Below are 24,010 nucleotides of genomic sequence, written 5' to 3'. Positions count from 1 at the left end.
TGAAAAATTAGTTACCTAATTAATTGTCTCAAAAGCATTTGTAATTCTTCTCAATAAACTTGCTTTCACTGTCTTGTGCCTCCAGCAATAGGTCTTGTCACATCACAACTCAACTGTAATAAATTATTACTGTTGAGCACTGATTTCATTTTCTTATTGCATATGACTGATGAGGTCACAGCTAGACGGTACTAAGCAAATTACAGACAGGTTTTTACATAAGGGACAAAGTACCCTCTGCTGTACACTATAATCCCAGGAGATTTCTTAAATTGAGTTTTGCCAGCTTGAGTCCCATAAACTTCATACGCAAATTTTGCCTGCAGTGACTGGGGAGAAGCATCTACCCTTAGACACAGCCGGGGACACACAGTGGAGAGCATCTACACCCAGACTGGAAGAGTTTCCTCCTTACCTCTCTTTTCATCACCAATTGCATAACCCAATTTAAAGGTTCTTCCTCTCCCTTTATACCCACCAGAACCTTCAGGATTATTAGTAAGGTATCTTAAATGTGGTCTTTATTGCTTTTTCTAGTTGGGTAAGAATAGACAATGAAATATTTTTCCAAATACTTAAAAGATTCCGCAAAGTGAACACAGTGGCCTGAGAGGTTAAAGGAAGAATTCCCTAGAACCACCAAATCAGGGGTGGCAGATAGATCTAGGGCAGAGGAAAATAGTTTGTTACCCGTACTTCTTAAAAGCTTCATTGTTGATTTCTGCAGATAACCTGAAGGAGTTGCAGGGAGGATTAACTCATTATTGCTGAGAGACAAACTCTCCCTTTTGATTACGGCCTCGTCCCCGTGTAGGTGCTCTCTTCTGCCACAGCTCCCACACCTTGTTCGGGACTCTCACTTGGTGGCAGCAGAATCACAGATAAACCATACACTACAAGGATATTGCAAGTTGCCGAGGAGTTCCATAACCATATAAAATAACAAGGCTGAAGGCCGAGTTCCTTTATAAGGCTATGGAACTCTGAGGTGACTTGCAAACTCCTCATCATGTACGCCAGGGCATATCTTATCCTATATAATGCAAGGTCACACCACCACCTTTACCACAAACCACTTAAAACCTTGGTGCGTAGCTCTTTCATGGGAAAGAGTGAGGGCATGTTTGCAATCACGAAGACTAAAAATAGAACCTCCAGTTCAAAACTGAACACATCTGAAACTTGTTGGATATTTGTTGCAAACAGATATGAGAAACAGTTCATTATGTCAGTAAAAAAAAAAAAGTGCAGTAGCTCGGAATGTGTAGAAACATGACAAAAGATTCTAACTCTTCTCTGGGGAGTGTAAAAAATAAACATATTCTGATCCACTTGTCATTGTAAGCTATTAAAATAGAGCAGTGAAAGAAGAGCAAGTTCCAGTTATGCTCCATGACCTGACTTGCCTTTGACCTCTATTCCTGGCTCCGGCAGCAGGCATTGTGATATCAGAACTTGACTGTAATAACTTTTTATTTGCACCTGTCATTTGTAAATCACACTTATAAATGGTTCTTGTGACTTCTATTCATAGAAGCCACTGAATGAGTGTGTGTTATTCACAAGGGATGATGCACTGGTATGTGCCTTTTTCATTTATGAAGCACTCAGATGTCTCCAAATAGGGCTTACTGCCCGTCTCCACTGAAGAGATCATAAACTGATAATGTTCCTGCTTAGTTTCCAGCTTTCACCAGTTTTAATATGCGAAGGTAAGCACACGTATTCGGAAAGTCAGCTGAGTATACATAGTATGGAAGGTTTGAAAAAATAACAAAGTCACACTAATTGGAGCTTGGGCTGGGTGTGTGACCTCAGCACAGTATAACTAAGTGCCTGATGTAGATTTGTTATAGAGTAGAAAACAAAAAATAAACTGATGATGAGCCCTAGGAAGACAGCTCAACAGTGCTACAATAAACTGCCATGGCTGCCGCCCTTACACTTCGAACAACCACCTGGAAGTGATTGCCCAGGTACAAAATGATTGGTAGCACTTTAGACTGTGTTTATTTAGCCGTTCATGTTACAGTTCATTCTTCTACTGCCCTTGGTCTGTGCAGCACTCAGACAGATCGACCACAGGGAGAACTGGACAGTGTGTTGGGAGACACATCACCTTCTTGGTTTTAAGTTAAAATAAGAGGTTACAGTACTAGCAAAAGGGGCAGTTTACTCTCCAGTGAGAAGCTACAAAAGGCTACATGAATGGATTGTTCAGTGCAGTGGAGCAGCAAGCACATTTGGCCATGTCAAGCGGAAATGAAACATCCAGTGGTGCCTGCTGGTGTCATGTGAGCACCCAGCAGCAGGAATATTCATAGTCTAGCCAATATTGTGAAGATGTGTGTCACCCTTTGAGTGTCAAGCTGAAGGAAGAGGCATATCAGAGGCCACCAAGGTATCTGGTGTCAGCAATGATGGTGCCACGGAAGTGCTTCTGTCTTGAGTTAAGAATCACAGCAGGGACTTCTGCAGACACATAGGAGAAGGCAACACTGTGAAGGTGTCAGGTCTATGTCAATGGAAGGAATGAGACCTAGAAAGGGCCCAGCAGCAACATGTGAATTACCAGAAGGTGGAATGATGGTGTATTTCCAAAAGGCAGAATGGTCAGTGTATGCTTGGAGGTTGTGGAAATGAGGCTTCTTGCAATAAGCACAGCAGGTGCTGCTCAGCGATCTCAACTTCCACATCGATGACCCCAAAAACACCAACACTGCCACCCTCCTTGAGAACCTCAACAACTTCCGCCTCACCCAACTAGTCACTGCACCCTATGCACAAAGATAGACACACACTAGATGCCATCTTCAGCTCCAGCAAAAGAATCAAGTTCACCCACACTACAGAGCTCTCGTGGACCGACCACGCCATCGTCCACTTTACATTATCAGGCAGAGATTAAAATGCATCCACCATGACCAACAGGACCACCCACTGCAGTTGCGAAAAAATTACCCAAGCACAATTGACCCCATCCCTCAGCACTTCACAACCCGATACCTCAGCAGATCTCAACCAGGTCGTCAGGAACTTCGTCATCTGGATCACCAACTGCACTGACAACCCAGAGCTCAGAGCCACAAAAAGCAGTTGCTACCAACTCAAGAAGCGATGGAGAGCCTCTACGACTCCGCCAGCAGAGCCACCTACAAGGCAGCCCTCAGCAAATATCACCAACACATCAAAGAAGCCAAGAGAGCAGCAATTACCAACCGCATCACCTCCGCAGCCAACCACAATGGAATTTTTCAAGATCATCAAGAACTTTGCCAACCCTCCTGCCACAGAGAACTTCATCCACCCCTCCCAGTAACTCTCACTCAAACTCCTTTCACAGCAAGATAACCACAGTCTAGAACAACTTCAATTCCCAACCACCTACCCTCAGTCTTGTCAACCACGAGCAACCAGGAAACGTCTATCGAACACTCACCATCTGGTCCCCTCTCACTGTTCACACCACCCTGACCATCATGTCGTCCATCTACTACACAGCCCCCACCAACCCCTGCACCCACCATCCCTTCAGCCTTGGAGCCAACTGTATCAGCACAGAACTCATCAACATCCTCAACACCTCCATCTCCACAGCAACTTTCGCAGACAAATGGAAACACGCAGTCAAACCACTCCTGAAAAAGCCCTCTGCCGACCCCAGCAACCTCAAAAACTAAAGACCAATCTTCCTTCTCCTTTCCCTAGCCAAAGTACTCGAGAAGGCTATCAACATACAACTCACAGAATACCTGGAACTCAATCAACTTCTCGACTCATCCTAATTGGAATTCTGCGCAAACAACAGCATGGAGACCTCACTAATCGCCACCGCAGATGAAATCAGAGCTCTCCTTGACCACATAGAGGCCGTGGCTGTGATCCTCCTCGAACTCTCAGTGGCATTTGACATTGTCTCCCACCATAACCTCATCAACAGACTCCACACCAAAAGCTTACAGCAAAATGCCCTCAAGTGGCTCACCTCCTTTCTATCAGGACGAGCGCAGAGCCTGCATTTTCCTCCGCACCTAAGGACATCATTTGTCCTTGGGGTACCCCAAGGATCCTCCCTCATCCCCACCCTGTTCATCATTTACATGACTTCCCTTGCAAACATCGTCAGATTCCGACGGCCTCAACATAATCTCCTATGCTGACGACACCCAACTCATCCGCTCCCTCACCAAGGACTCAACCAACACCAAAATCCACTTCTGTAGGGCCAAGACAAATCTACCCAAATGGATGAACAACAGTTGTCTCAAGCTTAACTCTCAATAAAACAGAAGTACTGCTCTTTGGTAAGAACTCCTCGACCTGGGACCACAGCTAGTGGCCAGCAGAACTTGGACCCACACAACAACCCATGCACACAACCTCGGCATCTTCCTCAACAGCCAATTGACAATGAAACATCATATCAATACAGTCGCCTCCTAATGCTTCCGCATGCTCTGCAAGATCGTTAGATGGATCCCTATCAAACCCAGAAAATCCATCACACAGGCCCTCTTTTCCAGCCGCCTTGACCACTGCAACACTCTCTACACCGGACTGCCCACTTCACTCCTCAGAAGACTCCAGACCATTCAGAACACAGCAGCCAGATTCATCCTGGACCTACCAAAATGGACTCACATCACCCCCCACCTCAGACACCTCCACTGGCTCCCTATCCAGAAAAGATGTAATTCAAGAGCCTCATGCATGCCTACAAAGCACTGCACAATCGAGAGGCATCTTATATCAATCAATGTCTAACCTTCCACTACCCCAGAACACACCTGCGGTCTGCCACACTGGCCCTCACACTCACCCCTATCTGCTGCAGTCGCACTGGAGGCTGCTTGTTCTCCTGCACAGCCACCAAGACCTTGAACTCCCTAACTCTACACCTCCGATCAGCACCCTCTCTTCTGAAAAAAGCTCAAGACCTGGCTTTTCATCAGAGACAAGGCACCAAAGCACCCAGTGACCCTCAGGGATGACAGTGCATGCTCTACAAATGGACTGATTGATTGATTGAGAAGCTCTGTGGCATTCTTTTACCTGTCTTGAGATGTCATAGTAACAGAGCCATGTCAATGCCAATAGCCTGTCAGTATCCCCAACGCAGGCGTAAGGCAGTGGACTGTAAGGTTAAAAGTGTCAGGCTTAAAAAAGTAACATGAAAACATTTTCATGACATACATTAGAAAAAGCAACTTGATCGCTATCCAAAAAATGTTGCACCTTAATATGATAGCAAAAGAAATAGATGATGGATGGAATGCTGAACAACGCACACATTTACCCCCAGTCACAAAGATCTGGGTGTAATCCATTGTTTTTTTGCTCATCATGCCACCCCAGTTTGGACCCAGCCATATGCAACTCAGTCTTGACCCTGTTCACCATGGGAAGAGTCCAGCCCGAATGGCCAGGCCAGGTCCTCCCTAAACTGGAATCAAGCATCCTTGAACTGGTTTCAGGGTTTCAACCCTCATCAGCCAGGCTAGCTTGAATTCAGTGGCGCAGTGAGTACCGGTCCCACATCTGGGAACACCCTTCCTATGTAGGGCGACAAAAGCAAAAAGAACAGATGAATGACAGAATGCTGATCAATGCAAACATTCACCCCCAGTCATCAAGATCTGGTTTTAATCCATCATTTGTTTGCCCTCCACGTTACCCCTGTTTGGTCTTAACCATATACAAATCAGTCTTGACCCTGTTCCCAATGGGAACAATCCAGCCCAAACTGCCGGGCCAGGTCCTTCATGGACCAGAATAAAGCATCCTGGGACCGGTTTCAGGGTTTCACTCCTCATCAGCCAGGCTAGCTTGAATCCAATGGCGCAGTGAGCACGGGACCCATGTCTGGGAATATTCTTCCCACTTAGGGCGACAATAGCCAAAAGAACAGATGATGGATGGAATGATGAATAATGCCAACATTCACCCTCAGTCACAAAGATCTGGGTTTAATCCCTCATTTGTTGTGTAGTGGACACAAAACGATGGATTGAACCCACATCTTTGTGACTGGGGTGAATGTTTGCACTGTTCAGAATTCCATCCAGCATCAGTTCTTTTTGCACCTTATTATGATGTCACAGCACTACAAATCTATGTGAGTTAATATCAAATAATTACGGTGTTCTGCTATGTTTGATAACATGTGCAGGTCATAGAAGACTGAACAACATTTAAAGGAGCATGGGTGAGTACCCTTTAGTGTGCAGAAGTAAAAAAAGAGTAGTACTCTGTTGCAAGAGGAAATATGTGAAGTGTAGATCTCATGTGATGTGTGTGGCCTGAAGCCCCACGTCCCGCTTGAATATGCTTCACGAACAGTTTTCACTGCATATGAATGGGAAGTTTCGATAGGTGCAAGGTACTGCATCGAAAGTCCCTGGTGATTAGTTTGTCATTGTGTGCGCGAGGTGTTTCATCTGATATTTGTGCAGCTTCCAGAGGGCGTGGTACTGGAGCAGATTTAGATATTTCCTTCTGTCTGGCAAATGGGCACATTGGTTTGGCCAACTAGTTTGACAGTGTTATCTGTGTTGGAGTGCTAGGCTGAATGTTTATGTGTGTGTGAGAGAGTGTCAGTCGGTACACAGACACCAACATTCTATGCATCATCACGTTCCCACAGCATCCACACTCAACATTCTACTGTATTCCCACTGAGCCCACGCATACACACACACACCTTGTCACTATTTTCCAAGCTTGAACATTTTGAAGAAAACTTAATGAGGTTTGCAAAGGAACAACGTTAAAACTTTCTAAAACTTTGCCCACTCACGTTTTAACACACGAAGGCCCATATTAATACTTTTTTAGCGCCGCATTTGCGTTATTTTTTTACACAAAAGCGGCGCAAACTTACAAAATGCAATTGTATTTTGTGTTTGCACCGCTTTTGCGACAAAAAATGACGCAAATGCGGCGCTAAAAAGCATAAATATGGGCTGAAGTGTACACTAACAAACAATATTTTATTTAGCAAGGTATCAGATATAACAAACTAATCCTTCAACCCATCCTCATTTTCATCGATTGGTTCTTTCTTCTGTAAGTAATTTAAGGGGCAATCAGGAAAAATATCCTTGAAACAAAATGTGCTTGTGTTTTTTTTTTTTTCAATTCAATCAGTCCCTGCATCTAACGAGCAAAAAAACATACCTAAAAGGACTGGAGAATTAAGTGAATGCAGTTTCTGATGGGGGCAAGGTCTTCAGAGGCAAGGATGGCTTAGGGCGGTGCGACAGGCACTTACCCCAGGAGAGGCGCTGCGTTCAGAAATAACTTTTGGTTTTAAAAGCATCTGCTACAAAGATCCGTGTGTGACCAGCAGTTTTCACGCAACAATAAAAACGTAAAAATAACTGGTGATTAATGTAGCTGCTGGAGAGAAATCAGAGTTGTATGTTGTGCATTCTAAATCCTGAGTTTGTGCTTTTCCAGACCAAACACTCTTAAGATATACTGCATACCAGTATGGATGATGTGATCCCTACACCTCCTACACCTTGTAATCCTCGTTGTTTTATGTAACATTTGCTATAGACTGATTCATTTAAACACTATATGATGCATTTCCTCTGTATGATGTGTGTGTGATGTGAAGGTTCTGACACCCTACACTGGAATGAGTAGAGCTATAAAATAAATGAAATGCATGTGAGGAGGTGCTGTAGAGAGCTATGGGGCACTGATGGAGGGTGGAAGTGAGGGAAACTATGGAGAATGAGGTCATGGGGTGGAGCGACAAAAAAGATTGTTGAACCGGGTGCCACCAACAGCACTAAAGCCAGCCCTGTTGAGAGGAGCCAAAGATACGCTATTTTTACATAGATGGAAATTGTTTAGGGAGTACAGAGTATGTAATTTCGAAAACGTTGTGTCTACTGTCTTCTTTAGCTACTGAGGGCTGTGGTTTGCAAGTGTTTTTTCAGCAAACCATTACATCTTCCTCTTTAGAGTAACGCGGAACTGTGCGGAGTGTGTGTGAGAAAGAATGTAACCTCCAAACCTCCATTTCTCTCTCTCACCCTGTTAGCTGTTTGTTTTCCCACTACCGTTGCCACACACCAAACGCTGAAGGACCCGGCACCAGAAGAATGCAGGGCAGCTGGAAGAACTGCTCTGTCCGAAGCCAAGCTGTGGAACAGTCGCTGGTCGCGCTGCTGGTTTTTGAGATCGTGCTTGGTCTCTTGGGAAATGCCATTGCCTTGTGGACTTTTTATTTCCATGTGAAAATCTGGAAGCCACACACGATCTACTTGTTCAACCTGGTAATTGCAGATGTCCTGCTGATGGTGGGCCTGCCGTTCCGCATCGATTTCTTTCTTCGCCAAAAACAGTGGTTTTTTGGAGATGCCTTCTGCCGGGCTATGCTGTTCCTCCTGGCCCTCAATCGCACGGGAAGCATCGCCTTCCTCACGGCCGTGGCAGTGGATCGCTATTTCAAGGTCATCCACCCACACTCCAAAACACAAGTGACCTCATCGCGCACTGCCAAATGGATGTCCTGCTTTATTTGGCTACTGGATATTGCATTCACTTTGCCGATTCTGACTTCCTCCAAAATGGCAGTCAACACCACTGGGTGCCGTAGTTTCCACCTACATCCGAGCCATTCCTTCGGGGCCATTTGGCATGACGTTGTGTTTTTTGCCGGGTTTCTAATTCCGTTTGGATTGATTTTGTTCTGCACTATTGCCATTGTCAAGAAATTGAGAGAAAGGCACATGGAAAAACAACCCCGAATGCAAAAAGCGGTGGCCACACTCGCGGCGGTGGTAGTGGTCTTTGTCATCTGCTTCATGCCAAGTAACTTGGCTCGGGCATTGGTCTTAATCCTGCAGAAGTCTGACAACTGCCACCACTTTTCGGTGGCAGTTAACGTGTTTGATGTGGCAATTTGTCTGACCTACCTCAACAGCGCAATGGATCCAATTGTGTACTGCTTCTCCAGCCCAACATTCAGATATTCGTACAAAAGGGCTCTACAATCAATGCGGAGGAAGACTTTGGGACCGCAAATCATCGACCCGTCCAAAGACTCGGAGAGTTAAAACAACAGGAATACTCTCAGCTAAAATAGGATTTAATGTGAGGCTGATTATAGCCAAGACAATATTTATTGACCTGATATCTTGGAACATGCGTGCATTCGCTCCGCCCTGAGGAGTGAGCACTTTTGAGAAGAAGTTTTGATAAAGATGTGTTGTAAAATGAAATGATAATGATAAAGTGGAAAATCCGGATAGTAAGATTTTTAGCACTATTTTAAGAGCATATCATGCTTTCCAGCGGGTCACATCATACTGGCAGTCCGTGATTCCAGGGGTGTAGGACACGACCACTTCTGCCGTATTTAGAAACCCTCAGCATAGTGATAGGGTGTGAGAGAGGCGAGAAGTGACTGCTGTGTGTACCAGAATCAGTCATGGAACTCGTGGGCAGAGTTTAGAAAATACTGTGCTGTGCAGACATCGAAGGAGGCACCACCTCTGCTACTTTCCAAATAACAATGGAAGGGAAGTCACGCTGAGACTGATTTATTTTTTTCATTTACATAAGGAAAATGCGGAGGCATTGCGGAGGCAGTTGCCTCTTACTGAAGAAAATGGCCTCTCGAAAACTGATGCACTATGAAATGCTAGGGTTTCCACTCAATGGGTCAGACCCAAGCCTGAGTCTCTTAAGTACTTTGATCTGGTCTCAACGGAAAAGGTTAAGCACATAACAGGCAGCAATAGAGCAAAGGTAGCAAAATGAAGTAAAAGCAAATCCACCCTGCTGCACAAAAGCAATTGACAACTTAAATCACAATGAACAGAAAGAACCTATGTATACAACTTAATTCCAAACTTGCTTGCTTACCTATGCGCAAGTCCAGGGCCACTGGAATTATGCGAATCTGCGTCTGCACAATTTTTTGCATTGTTATGAATTTGCTGCATTTGCCGCATTAGTCACACAATCAATCACCTGCTGCATAATCTGCAAACAATGTTCGTAACGCAAACAGATCGAAAGTTACTAAAAATGTGGTGACGTGTTCGCGCACAGTTAAAGGCCCTTTGCAGATCTCAACTGGTCATCCTTCAGTTGCTTTTTTCTGTATTGGGATGTTAAACTCGAACTATTGATGTTAAATCTTTGCCCAGACAGTATTACTATGTGTAAAAAAATGACAAACTAATGAAGTAGCACTATCAAAAAAATCTGCTGCATGATATGCCTTTTCTTGCTACATAATCCATTCAACTCTCCTACGTAATTTGGTGCTCCCTGCCACATAATTCATGTGGTCCTGCTCAAATCGTGCTTTTGTTTCTTTCTGCAGAAGTCTGAATTAGTAAAACCTATGGCTATGGAATACATCCTACCTTCCCTTCCCTTTCCTCCTGTCCCCTCCCCTCCCTTCCCCTCTCTTCTTTTTCACTCACCTCATCTCTGCTTTCCTCCCTTCTTCGTCCTTTCTTCCTTCTCTGCTCTTTCCCTGTCTTCGTCTCTCCCTACTCTACTCTCTTGTTCTTTTTTCTACTCTCATCCTCTCCTCATGGTGCATGCCCTCTACTTTTCTCCTCTTGTGAACTCTCCTTACCACTTCTTTCCTTTACACCTCTTCTGTCACCTCCCTTCTCTCTCTCTCTCTCTCTCTCTCTCTCTTACTATGGGGGTTATTTCAACTTTGGAGGAGGTGTTAATCTGTCCCAAAAGTGACAGTAAAGTGACGGATATACCACCAGCCATATTACGAGTCCATTATATCCAATGGAACTCGTAATACGGCTGGTGGTATATCCATCACTTTACCGTCACTTTTGGGACGGATTAACACCTCCTCCAAAGTTGTAATAACCCCCTATGTCTCTGTCAACTGTCTTTGTCCCTTCACCTCCTCCCATCTTTCTTCTTTTGGCTACAATTAAGAGTCCTTTGGATGTGCCTTACCCATGAGGTAGCTGTAACAATCTCCTGAATTTCCTGGAGAAAGGTACTTATGCGCCCAAAAAATTAATCTATCTATCTATCTATCTATCTATCTATCTATCTATCTATCTATCTATCTATCTATCTATCTATCTATCTATCTATCTATCTATCTATCTTGCCACCTCTCTTCTTTATTAAGTGTCTCTCTTTAAAGTAATCCTTCATGTTGTATTTCATATTCCACAAAACTAGGCCAAATTGGTACTACTATGATTGTGGTCTGGCTTGACAGTGCAGCTGTCGCAAGACAATTATGTGAGTATCACTAGAGAGGGGTTTTAGCTCCACCCACAAGTTGCATCCAGAAGTACATGTTTTCATTGGGCAGAATTTGCGTGGTTCCACAAAAAAGTGCTTGCTTTCACACAATTGTGATTATTTTGTTTATCTATCCAGCAGCTTGAGCTTTAACTTTCAGGGGCACACACACACAACTGTAATGCTATTAAAGTGTCTTAGATAACTAGATAATGTTTGGTGTTTTTCTCTGGCGGCAGCACAGATAGGGGAGGGCAGTCATTAACCTACATGGATGTCTAGGTCCGGCTTGACAGTGCAACTGTCACCTGATCTTTTAACCTATATCAACATTATTCTACAGTCCTTTCCTTTCACATAAACACATACCATTCAAATGTTACTTACTTGTAAGGCTTTTCATTACCATACAACATACCTTTAAATTTGAAGCCAGACCTATTGGCATTACCAATGCTTCTTATTTATGTTGCAGCTTTTGCCATTGCAGTACTTGCCTAGGATGCTAGGAATCCCAGCCACGATATGATGTGCTGTTATAACCAATATGAGTACCCCCTTCCTCTTGATCTTCCTGAAGTTTCCTTCTCTCTGACAAAAACTATTTACTAATGCTCAGTTATTTAATTCTGATGCAATGGGAATACCAAACAATATTGGTCCTGCCCACCCCAATGGGCCTCCAGCAACCACGGTCCACCATACCACTGCATCAGCTGCACTAATGAAATCTGCACCCCGTTGATGTACCAAAGTAAATGTTAACTGTTTTTTTTTATTAAAGAAAAGGCAAGGATGGCATCTTGTCTTCAAAACAATGCTTCTATTATTGTCTTTACTCTGTATAGTGTTTATGTGGTTTGAAACAGTAAACTACTATCTACATTCCCAGCTTTAGAGACACTAACTCATACATTTTTAAATAAATCATGATCTGTGGCATTCTTTTTTTATTTATGAATATTGTATAAATGTCTTACTGTCGCTACAAAATATTTCATAATTGCACCCAAGTAGAGAACATGTCAATGGAATGTCTGCTCAGACTTAAATCACATGACAGCATTTGATATTATGTGGTCCAGCACTTTAGTGCTTGTATTTCACTTTTTAGAATGAAAGCTGCAGTTTGTTCTCATCACCATTTGAATTAATTGCCACTTTTAAAGGCTATTTGGATATGTCTTATTACAAGCTGATCCCAGGAGCCGCCTTTACAAGGGTGAGCAATCTTTTTGCAGATATTTCAAGCAGAAAAAATGCTAAGCAAGCAGAGCTTTTTGAACAAGAAAATGATGCAATAGATATTTATGGTGCTGTAAACCACTGTATATAAACTCTTGAACTTGTCTAAGTGTGTATAGTTAGCAACAATAATTATTCTTTCACTTAAATACAGTGCATTTCCAATGTTTGAAAAGAGTCTCTCCATTTTAAGGCTCATAGGTTTCAGAAATATTGCACAATTTATTTCAGGTACACCACGCAAAAGGACAGTTTGACCAACTCTGATATATGATCAATCCAACATCTCTATACCCTAACACTTACTGTATGCTTTGGACAGGGGAGCAACTAGACCCAAACTTTGGGAGGGAGGTGGCAAACACTTCGACCAGTGGGGGCTGAGCCATCTTTAAAGCTGAATCTAAATCACTTGCGAGGGCTCCATTCACTCTTCCAGTACCACTCATGATACAAGGTGGCTTTTCTCAATTATATGTGTCTGATAAGGCATTTTGAAGTGCACTGGGCACTATTGCTGGTCTTAGCATAACAAGATTTAACTACTCTTACTAGCGGTTTAGGGTTTTTCTCAAGAACTTTTAGGAGAATTGATGACAAATGTTGCTTTGTTTTGCACATATTAAGCCATTAGACATGTAAAGATGCAGAAGTCCAGGTTCTAGTTTCTGTAACAAAGAGCAGCTAATGGTGCATTCTATAAAATACTACCCCATTTCCATTAGTTTTAACCTACTTATTCTTAATACCAGTGCTAACAAAATATTTGGGTGTCCACCACTAAATTAAGCTTTGCAAAAATGGCAATGATGATGCACAATATTTTAGTTACTGTTCTATTCATACTGTATTTACCACCATATAATACCAAGAAATTATTTGCAGGACAGTCGCTACTGCATGAATCGACTCTATTGCAGTCAGAGGTGAGAATGCCTCGTGTCCAGCCTCGATAACACAGAGAATGTTGAAAAAAGGAACCCACATTTGGACATTTGTAAATACGTTGAACAGACAAACACTCAAGAAAGACAGAAACTGAACATGAAGTGTGATTGTCTAATGAGCCAGCACAACACTGAGTCAATACCGTAACGTGCAACATACTCAATAAGCACTTGTAGGTAGAGAATATTTAATAGTAATACACTTCATGAATCTATTTGACATCATTGTATGAAATGATCTCCAACTTAAGTCTGTAGAATTTGTACAGATTATTTAATGTATGTATCTAGCAAGAGTGATGGGGTTAAAGCAGAAATGAAAATGAAAAATGTTCTGGACAATCAGGGGTGATTAGAGTAAGGAAAAAAGTGAGCTGTCGACCTGTTTGGCTATAGTGTGTTACAGCAAGACAAAGAATAGGGCTCAATAGATAGCCCTGTCAAGCCTAATCCCAACCTCATTTGAATTTCACAGGTAGAGTACTGGCTCCTCTAAGAAAAAAACAAGTACTGCAAGACAACACATACTTACTTTTTGCATTTGCAATTCAAGAAATGCCCTTCTTGATGACTCATCCCATGGTCATCTCTAAACCTGGCCATGATTCTGGTATCACCATTTCCTGTCACTGGCTGACTTCTATTTTTCTTTCTCACCTCCATTGTTCTTGTTTCCCCCTCTCCGTTTATTCTCTGTTCTGTTTTTATCTGTCTCCCTTGTTTTATGTCTTTCTCCGTCCATCATCGTTTATCCTCCCTCTCATCAATTTCCTCATTCTCTTTTCTTCTTTCGCTTCTTCACTCTGTATAACTCTTCTTTATTTGTATTTTCCTCTTTTTCAATCCTTTATCTCCATATCTGGCTATGCCTATTTCTCATTTGCTTTATCTTCCTGATCGTTTCTAATTGTTTTCATGTGATTTCAACTGTTTCTCAACTGTTCAAAGAGTGTGATGTTTTCTAAAGTACCACCATGGCATGCAAAATGCCTTCAACACATATAGTGCAGACTGAACGTCACCAAACCATGGGGCAGATTTATACTTTTTGCTGCAAACCTGCGATAGCGCAGGTTTGCGGCAAAAAGTATAGCGCAGGCTAGCGCCATTCCTAGATGCCGGCAGGGCGCCATATTTAAGGAATGGCGCTAGCCGGCACTAAGGCCCTGTTAGCATCCTTGGAATGGACGCTAACAGGGCCTGGGAGGCGTAGGGGGAACTGGGGCTTGTGCACCAAATTATGGCGCTACACTGTTTAGAGGAAAAAACAAATGCCTCTAAGCAGTGTAGCTCCACTTTCTGGCGCACAAGCCCCATGGACATGGCTCCAGTCTTAGTAAAGACAGGAGCCATGCACACCACCCCAATGGCCACGCCCAGGGGACGAATGTCATGTAGAAGATGTACTAGTGCTATTGCTTAAATGATCACATATTTGAGCTGTTATGAGCAATCCAGTATTAATCCGGGAAAGTTGTGTTTCAGTTTCACATTGTCCGAGTTTATCAAGGAAAGGTTTTCAAGATTTCCTGTATAATTCAGTCTGACGTGATACTACTATGTTTTCTCTGGAAGTAATCAGCAAAATTTCAGCTGCCATATGCCTATTGTGTAAATGTAGTGCGATTGCACTCTCGTTATCTTATGTGCCTGAACACAGCTGCTGTATCTTCAGCACCTCAAAGTTTAAAAAGTACATCTGTACTCTGTACACAACAGGTGTCAGAATTTGCCAGAACAATCCAATTCTCGCTTTTGTTTAGCTAGCATGATTAGCATCCAAGCCTGAACCTAGGTAAACTGAAAAATTTCACAATCAGTGCCCATTTCCAATAAAACCATAAAAAAAAATATATATATTCTTGAAATCTTAGCATGACACGTGTCATATGGCATCCTGGAGTGCGGATCATTCTTTAGAGTTGTTACTTTGAAGGTTTTTTTGGCCATAGATATAGTCAAGTTGCCAAGCCTATGCACATACTAACATAACATGCTCAAGCAAGTCTTGCCTGAGAGTATCTATTGAACTCCTTCATCCCCTCCCCCATATTCAACAAAGGTTTCTGATAAGAGTCCGTTAGCAGAGATACTAGCGCTTTTAACAGTAGATTTTATCATTTTACATCACTGTAGTTTTTAAGTCAACTGCAATAAAATCAGTAAAACCCATTTCATTAATCTTAGAAGGATGAAAGACTGGGATGTCCAGGGGGGATTCGCAAGACACAGCACTGGTCATTATACCAATACCATTTACACAGACATGAACGTATGCATGCAAACCAACACGTATGTGCAATAAAAGAAAGGCTGATAGAGCAGTCTTCGATAACCACAAGTCAGAATGTAACATGTCTTTTGTTTTATTTATATTTAAATATTTAAAGCCCTCTCAGCGCAATGGGTGTTGCACACCTGGCTCTAGAGGGTTTGAGTAAGTATGCATCTACTATCTTAACTGTACTTCTACTTACCTAGGAGTATCATAAGATGCAGTGCTTAGGTTGTCGTAGTGGATGCGATAACATTGTCTTGTGATATAATGCATATGATATAGTGAGGCCAGAGCCAGCCCTTGCTGCAGTAGCGCCCTGGGCAGAACAAAGGGTCCAGCCCTGGCTACTGCTGGTGAATAAAATGAGGCAGCAGCCGCTTTTCACAGGTCAGTACCTGTAGCGACTTGTCTCTGAACACAAATCTCCGCACCTCACCGCTCACCTGGATTCACCACAACTTAGTTACATCCATCTGGCTCCAAGCATTGATGTATGGTGGGATGGGGAGAGAGGTAGATGAAAGTCATGGTAGGGGGTGATAGCGTTTTAAAAACAGCAACTGCAGCACATTAAAAACAGTTAGAAGCACTATAAACCAGACCACTAGAGCCAAGGTGCAGGGGTGTTGCTGTTTGCAGGACCCTTATTCAGAGAGTTCTTCTCGACCCTTTGAAGATTGGCACAATAGATCTGAGCCCTGCTCGCCCATGCCAAAACCTGACTGTGAGGTAGGGTGACCACCCATCCATAATTTACATGGACTGTCCATAAATTAGCCCTCTTGTCCATTGTCTGTGATGCGTGTTTAAACAGACAGAAGGTTTGTGTTATTTTAGTCTAGCTGCTAAAAGAGAAAGGTTAACTCCAACACTCAGCCTCCTGTGAGGCCACGGGAGGGGTAAGGCTGCTAAATAGCCTTCTTGCCAGGGTGCTGGCTGCCTAAAGAAATGTAAATATGTGTAACTGCGTAATTTGCAAATGTAATGGCTGCTTAGATGCTGTTTCTTATGTTAATTGATTAAGTTACTTGAAGTTTCATGATGACAAACATTTATTCTTTTTGAGAGCTATTGTAAGGGTGTTACAAGCTGAGCTTTGGACTTACTGCTTTTAATGGACAGTTACGAAAAATGTTTGCAACCAACCTATTACTAAATCTATATTTTGGAACTACTTTTCTATCTTAAAACTTAGCACATTTTGTGGCAGCCTATGTTTTACTGTTTGTAGCGCAAGTTTAAAATAATGACTTACACATTTACAGTGCTTTCTATCACAGGTAAGTTCCCCTCCCACCTATAATTTACATGGACTGTCCGTAGTTCCATCCTCCTGTCAGATGTCTGTAATAGATTCTTCAAAGAACACAGTTTGTCGAAGGACTGTGCTACTTTGTGTAATTTTAGCTAGATTACCTTGTAAGTGGTCAGCCAATACCCTGACTCTTCACCCCCACCATCGGAATGTTTTGATTGACCCTGTTGCCTGGGCTTGGGGTTACTTTAGTGCGTGTCAAGCAAACTGTTAAATTAAAAGTCCACAATTTGGATGATACTATAGAAATATTTATTAGAGACAACACAGTACTTGACTGGACCCTCAGGCAGCCAAAGATGTTCTGACCAAGGGTTTCAAAGCAGAACACACACAATAATACAGATGCCACAGTTGAATGAAAACATATTGAAATTAAAGGCACAAGACCAAGATGTAACACATCTCCCTCCTTTAAGACAAACAAAAAATAAAGGAAGAAATGTATAAATGCAATACGATTAAGACTCACAAAACATGTAATGTATAATATAAAAGTATACAGTTATATTTATATTACACTCAGAGAGCAGAAAACAAGCATAAACCATGTTAATCTTACGCTCAGGGAGCAGAAGAAACAGAAGTATCAAAATAATTATTGTAGAATTGATATTCTGCTTAAAAACAATTTTTGCTCCTTGCCACTCTCTGGATATTCCACACCTTTCCATCTTGAGGGATCACACTGTTACGATTCACTTTAACCACATGTATAGGCTTCCCAAACTTGGATACCCCTTTTGCAAACACCCCAGGCTTTCGAATCCTGACCCAATCACCCACTACAAAATCAGATCTCTTGACTTTCCATTTGGAATCATAAGCATGTTTAAATTTGTCCTGTGTTTTTTTCTTTTGCTGCCACATCTTCTTTGCTTACATCATCAGCCCTTTCCCCTTGTATCCTCTTAACCATCAACAAGGACACAGTTTGGATACGGGTTCCCTACGCCTAAATAATCTAAAGTGACTAACTATAGTAGTGGTATGAGGTGTAATGCAATACAATCACCATTTTTCCCTGAGTTTATCTCTCCATCCTGCTCCAAAACCACAAGCCCACAATATATCTTCTTTCAAAACATGGTATCTCTCCACTTTACCATTACCTTGAGGCTCGTAAAAGGCAGTAGGGGAATGGTGATTGCTGGAAATATTAAGAAAACTTACCATTTCCACTGACTTCAATTGCACTCCATTGTCCGTAACTAGTACTTCTGGATACCTTTCTCAGGCAAATACTTTTTTAAAAACCTCAATAACATATCCAGTGGTGATTTTACGTACAAACTTCACTTCAGGCCACTTAGAGTGGTAGTCTACTAAGACAATGGCAAACCTACAATCTTGTGGCAAGAAATGGAAAGGACCCGAAATATCCAATCCAATGCCATGGAAACTTTGGCCATTCAACAGAGACTAAAGGTGCAGGTGTCACTTTTAGCATCTTCTCACTATTAGCACACGTTTCACACTCTCTGACTACTCTGTCAACTATCCTATCAAGGCCAGGCCACCAAAATACCATCCTTACTAATCTTTTCATGGATGACATACCTAAATTCTGGCTGTGGCATTCCTACCCCCTCCAAATTCCCACTAAAGGTTCAAGATTAGTCCTTAGCATGAAATGAGATCCCCAAATGTAATTCCGAAAGTGCTCAACCGCCCATACAAATGCCAGTAGTTCTTTTTCTATAACAGCGTAGCACCTCTCCGTAACATTTAGAGTATGGGAAGCAAGACAACATTCCATTCTTCTTTACCAATACTCTGCGACAGAACGCACCCAAGACCATATGGGCTCACATCCACAGTAATGATGCAAGTTTTGTTCATGTGAAAAGGATTCAATGTGGATGCTTTCATCATTTCCTTCTTAATCTGATCAAATGCCCTCTGTTGTCCTTCCATCCAAGTAAACTCTATGTTCTTCCTAGTTAATTCAATTTCAATTTTTTCAATTTCAATTTATTTAAGTCATGGGTTGGAACTTCAAAGAGGTCTACATGCACATACATTACAAAATAATAAACAAAAGACCCTAAAATTATAATTTTAAAACACTACATTCTCTATAAATAAGTTACATTCACTGGGTTCCCTAGTGCGCATCATATCATATACGCAAATACTCCCTGGATAGAAATCACTTTTAAAATATATTCCCAAATCCAAAATAAATTTGGCTGCCATCAAAACCGATTAGGACCTGTACATAAAATCTATATAGATATAATAGAAAAACTATATGAACTGCAAACCCTCTGACCGTCAAAAAAAGATACAAAATAATGATATTATTATGCTTTATAACCCATCCCACTCAATACTCTTTAAGAATCATATAGGTTCTTTACCCTGCCAAGGTAGAATCAATACATTTCTCTTGTACCCTACTCAAACAAAAATTTAGTAAAGATTTAAAAAGGACTTGAAATATTAAAAAACCCTGTAACAAAAAAATTCATGTGGCGGGTTGTACAAGATTTCCAAAGCCTCTTTAGCAGAGTAAATGTTAAGATTCAGATAGAGGGGTTTCAACCATATTTTCCTATACACTGCTAAAACAGGGCAGACAAACACAATATGCTTAAGATCCTGCACCCCCAATTGGCATAAATCACAAATATTCGACGACCCATCCTATTTAGAGGTGAGTTCTCGTAGTGGCAATCTACTTAGTCTCAACAAGATAAAAAAAAGTCTCACCCCATGTGGGAGATTCCAAGCTAAGTATTGCTGAACATTTTTGAGCATTACAGATTTAGTCAATGTCGTTAATCTCTTTAAGAAACTGGATTCCTGATCTGAAGAAAAACTTTTAGACCATATCACCTCTTTCAGGGTTTTTTTTAAGAACAATCGAAGGTAGTGAAAGAATAAAATCAGGGTCAAGATCAAGCAATTGGGCTGCAAGATAAAAATTTCTAAAAACTTAGATTGTTCTCTTAAACTACTACAAATTTCTGTACAAACTAAATGTCTCAAGGAAGAATCCCTACTTTGAGCCTGGCAACATGCTTTCCGAATCAGTGCTGCAAGGCCCTGAACAAAGGTACTCTTAATACCGAATTCAAGTGTAAGGGCAGCCCCTGAGATCGAATTATTACAGGAGGCAGGAAGTCTTAAAATCTGTCCATCAGTCTTATCAAGAAAAACCCATTTAGAAATCTTGATACATTCTATAGTGTAAAGAAGGGTTGCTGGCATTTTTGCTTGATAAGCAGTGAGAAGATGTAAAAAATGACGCCGGGCAACTGAATTAAAATAATATACTAGCCCTTGCACTTGAGAGAAGGCTTTACTGACATTATTTCGAATATGGTCTTGGGCACTTAGTGAGTGGGATAAAATATGCCCCAAAAAACAATAAGATTTTACTTGCTCTTACTTATGTTGACCCAAGAACCAGGAGAAATTGATCTTTTTACCAGACCTTTTCCTGAGAAAACAAACCACTTGCGATTTAGAGATATTGATTTTCAAGTGGTGCTGCATGGTGTAATGATTTAAGGCGGCTAAACACTGGTTTAAGCCTTTCGGGATAAGATCATTCACAACTATGTCATCCGCATATAACAGGCAAAAGATAGGACGGCCTCCTATTTTGGGTGCAAAACCAACTGCATTCGATAAGAAATCCTAGTTAATTCTCTCAATGGTTCCATTTTTGTTGCAAAATCTTCAATAAACTTGCTGTAGTATTCACACAGACCTGAGAATGATAGTAATTTTTCCTTATTATCTGGTGCTGGTGCTTTCATGATGGCATCAATAAGGGATTGTTTTGGTATCACTCCTTCTTTGGAAAGCGTATGGCCTTATTCTACTGTATTTTGAAACAGCTTACATTTAGTACTCTTAAGAGTTAAACGATTTTTCTTCAAAACTTCACACACTTCATTCAAATGTTCTGAATGTTTTTAGACATTTCTGGAGAAATTAAGAATATCGTCCTGGAAGTATTACACAAATGCTTTCATACCCCCAAAAATGTGAAACATAGCTCTTTGAAAATCAGATGCCGCTGATGCTAGTTCAAACGGCATTCTTTTGAACTGAAACAAACTCTGCAGGGTGATAAATGCAGTCAAACTCCTAGAGTCTTCAGTAAATTCAATCTGGTGATATGCCGACCTGAGGTCTAATGTGGAAAATACACTGGCACAACCTAACAAACTCACAACTTTGTTAATATTTGGCAGTGGGTGAGAATCTACGATGATGCTAGCATTAAGTGCTCTAAGATCTATGCAGTCTTAAAGATGTGTCTGCTTTACGTGCTAACACAATTGGAGAGACCACTCAGATGATCCCACTTCTTCAGTAATCTCTCCCTTTAACATCTCATCCAAAATACTCTTTAGTTCTTCTCTCACATTGGTAGGTACAATGGTAAGTTTTTGTTTAACAGGTTTCGCTCCTTGCTTGAGTGTAAAGCAGTGGGTATACCCTTTAAGTTTTCCTAAATTGTCAGTGAAAACATCAGGAAATTGCAACACAATACCTGCAGCCTCATCTTGTTCACCAACTACCAAGGCTAGATCCTTGCTGTGGGGATTAAGTATAATACCTAACTTCCATTGATCCCTCGATCCCAAAACATTCACCCCTTTCTTTGCCACATAAAGTTTGATAGATGCTTCCCTCTCTTTAAATACAACCTCAACAGGAAGGTTACCCTTAATATTTACAGCTGATCCATCAAAGCTTTGAGCTGCTATATCAGACTCTTCCAAGTCTTCCACAGCAAATTCATTTTGGAATCTGTCTAGAAAATATTCTTCAGTAATTATGGTCCACGGACAGTCTGAGCCTGCCATGAGATTCAATTCTTTTCCCAAAACTTGAACCTTACATTTAGGAGATTTCTTCTCCCCCTCAATTTATCATACAAAGGTATCAACCAAAAGTACAATCCCTGTTTCCTTCTGATCATTTTCTGCCCCACATGCAAGAGATTTCCCTTTAGTTGTGAGAAAACCTTTTCTCTTTTCATCCATACATACACGGGCAAAATGTCCTACTCTACCACACTAACTGCATTCCTTACCTACTGCAGGACAATTAGCAAATTATCCCACATATTTATAACTTCCAAACCTATAACAACTTATCATTTTGCCCCCTCGTTTGCTTTTGCGAGTTGAAATATTTTTATCTATGCATATGTCATTCTCAAGACTGTCATTCTTGACATTAGCATTGGTGTCTTGTACTGATTTCATACACTTCTCTGATTGTTCCAAAGACTTAGCTATGGTGATGACATCTTGTAAATTAGGATCACCCATAAGCCATAGGCGTTCCTGTATTTTCTTACTTTTCACATTTACAACAATTTGATCCCTGATCATGTCATCAAACATAACACCAAAATTACAATTGACATATAATGCTCTCAAAGCAGTTAAAAAGTAATCAAAGGACTCAGCTTCACTTTGCCCCCTAGTATAAAATGTAAACCTATTTAACGCTGTTCTAGTAGTAGGTTTCAATCTGCATTCCATGCGTAGTAAAGCTTCTTCAGAGGTATTAATTTTGCCCCCATCCAGAACTTGCGGCAAAGTTCTAAATATGGCTTGCCCCTCAGAACCAAGATGATGAAGTAATATGTTTTTTTTTCTTTCAGAGCCCATTCTGTCTCCCTCAATTGCTTTCATATAAATTATGCATTCCTCCACTCATCTAGTCCAAGGGATAGGAGGATCACCTTTGCATTGCAAAAACTTAGTAGGAGGCTCAAATTGCATGTTATTCAAATGTTATTACCATATAAAACTAAATAATATAATTTAAGCTCACTAATATTTTAGAATATAGAGTTGGAAGTATTGTTTAATATCAGTGATACTAAACCTTTGCAAAAAAAATGAATTAAAATAATAGTTAATACTGCACAGTTGTGCACATCTGCATTTCTAGCAATTTTAGTTAAGTGTAGACTTTTATAACTTTCAATGTAGCATAAGGCAGCAAATGTCAATTAAATACTACCCTGAACAATGGTGTTGTATCTATATGCACACTACGTAATGTTGAAATGCCATGCGCATCAGCGTTTTATAAGTAATATAGAATGGTAAATACCATCAATGCACTTCCGTGGGCCTCAAGGTTTTATAAATGATGTAGAGTGATGATTATAAATACCAACAATGTGCTGCTGTGCGCATCGGCGATATGATTATAAATACCACCAATGTTCTGCCCTGCACATCGGTGTTACCAAGGAAACAAATCCAATATGGCAGTAAGACGTAATGCACAGGCGCTCGCTCAAGGTGAGGAAACAGTTGTTAGACATTCAAATGATGCCACACATCATTTCCACGACGGAATGTTGATTGTTGACAAGAAATATTACCAGATGAAGATTTTCGTTTCAAGCACCTATGTGAATGTATGTGAATCCAAAGATTTAACTATTTATATAAATCCAAAAATCCAAAATGATTGTAAGCAGCCGCTGTGCACATCGTAGAAGGTTCCCAAAAGAAGACAAGAAGAAGACTGCACACTTGCCATCAGAAACAGTAGCCAGTAGGTGTTCTAGCTCATCGCCAGTGTTGAATTCCAAAAGTCCACAATTTGGATGATATTAACAAAACATTTATTAGAGATGACACAGTACTCGCCTGGACCCTCAGGCAGCCAAAGATGCTCTGACCAAGAGTTTCAAAGCATAACACACATAATAATATAGATGGCACATGCCACAGTTGAATGAAAACATATTAAATTAAAGGCACAATACCAAGATGTAACACAAACTTTCACTCTTTTGTCTCCCTGGTTCCAGTACAGGCTAGTGGGCTTATAGTAACTTGTTGCCTATTCTCATTGACTGATATAGGGTCAGCCAGTATGGGAAGGCAGTAGTCCCTCACTTGTCACAGGGTGGGGTCAGTGAGACTACTGACCTCACCCCAATCTGTGATGAGATGTCAGTGACTGACA

General features: G+C 41.3%; 2 protein-coding genes across 3 annotated transcripts in view; one reads left to right on the top strand and one right to left on the bottom strand.

Annotated features, from left to right (window-relative positions):
* LOC138295908 (centromere protein J-like) overlaps positions 1 to 24,010 on the bottom strand; it is a 387,581-nt gene that overhangs the window by 228,045 nt on the left and 135,526 nt on the right. The window lies entirely within an intron of this gene.
* Positions 8,115 to 10,694, top strand: GPR31 (G protein-coupled receptor 31). The gene has a single exon (XM_069233384.1). It carries the CDS (start codon positions 8,115 to 8,117, stop codon positions 9,069 to 9,071), a length of 957 nt encoding a protein of 318 aa, XP_069089485.1. The 3' UTR covers positions 9,072 to 10,694.

This window comes from Pleurodeles waltl, chromosome 5 (genome assembly GCF_031143425.1).
Source record: "Pleurodeles waltl isolate 20211129_DDA chromosome 5, aPleWal1.hap1.20221129, whole genome shotgun sequence".
Lineage (NCBI taxonomy): Eukaryota > Metazoa > Chordata > Amphibia > Caudata > Salamandridae > Pleurodeles > Pleurodeles waltl.
This window is presented reverse-complemented; position numbering and strand designations above follow the sequence as displayed.

Bases quoted from the DNA above. Each gene is read 5' to 3' on its own strand.
- GPR31 (XM_069233384.1), top strand. From the start codon at position 8,115: ATGCAGGGCAGCTGGAAGAACTGCTCTGTCCGAAGCCAAGCTGTGGAA.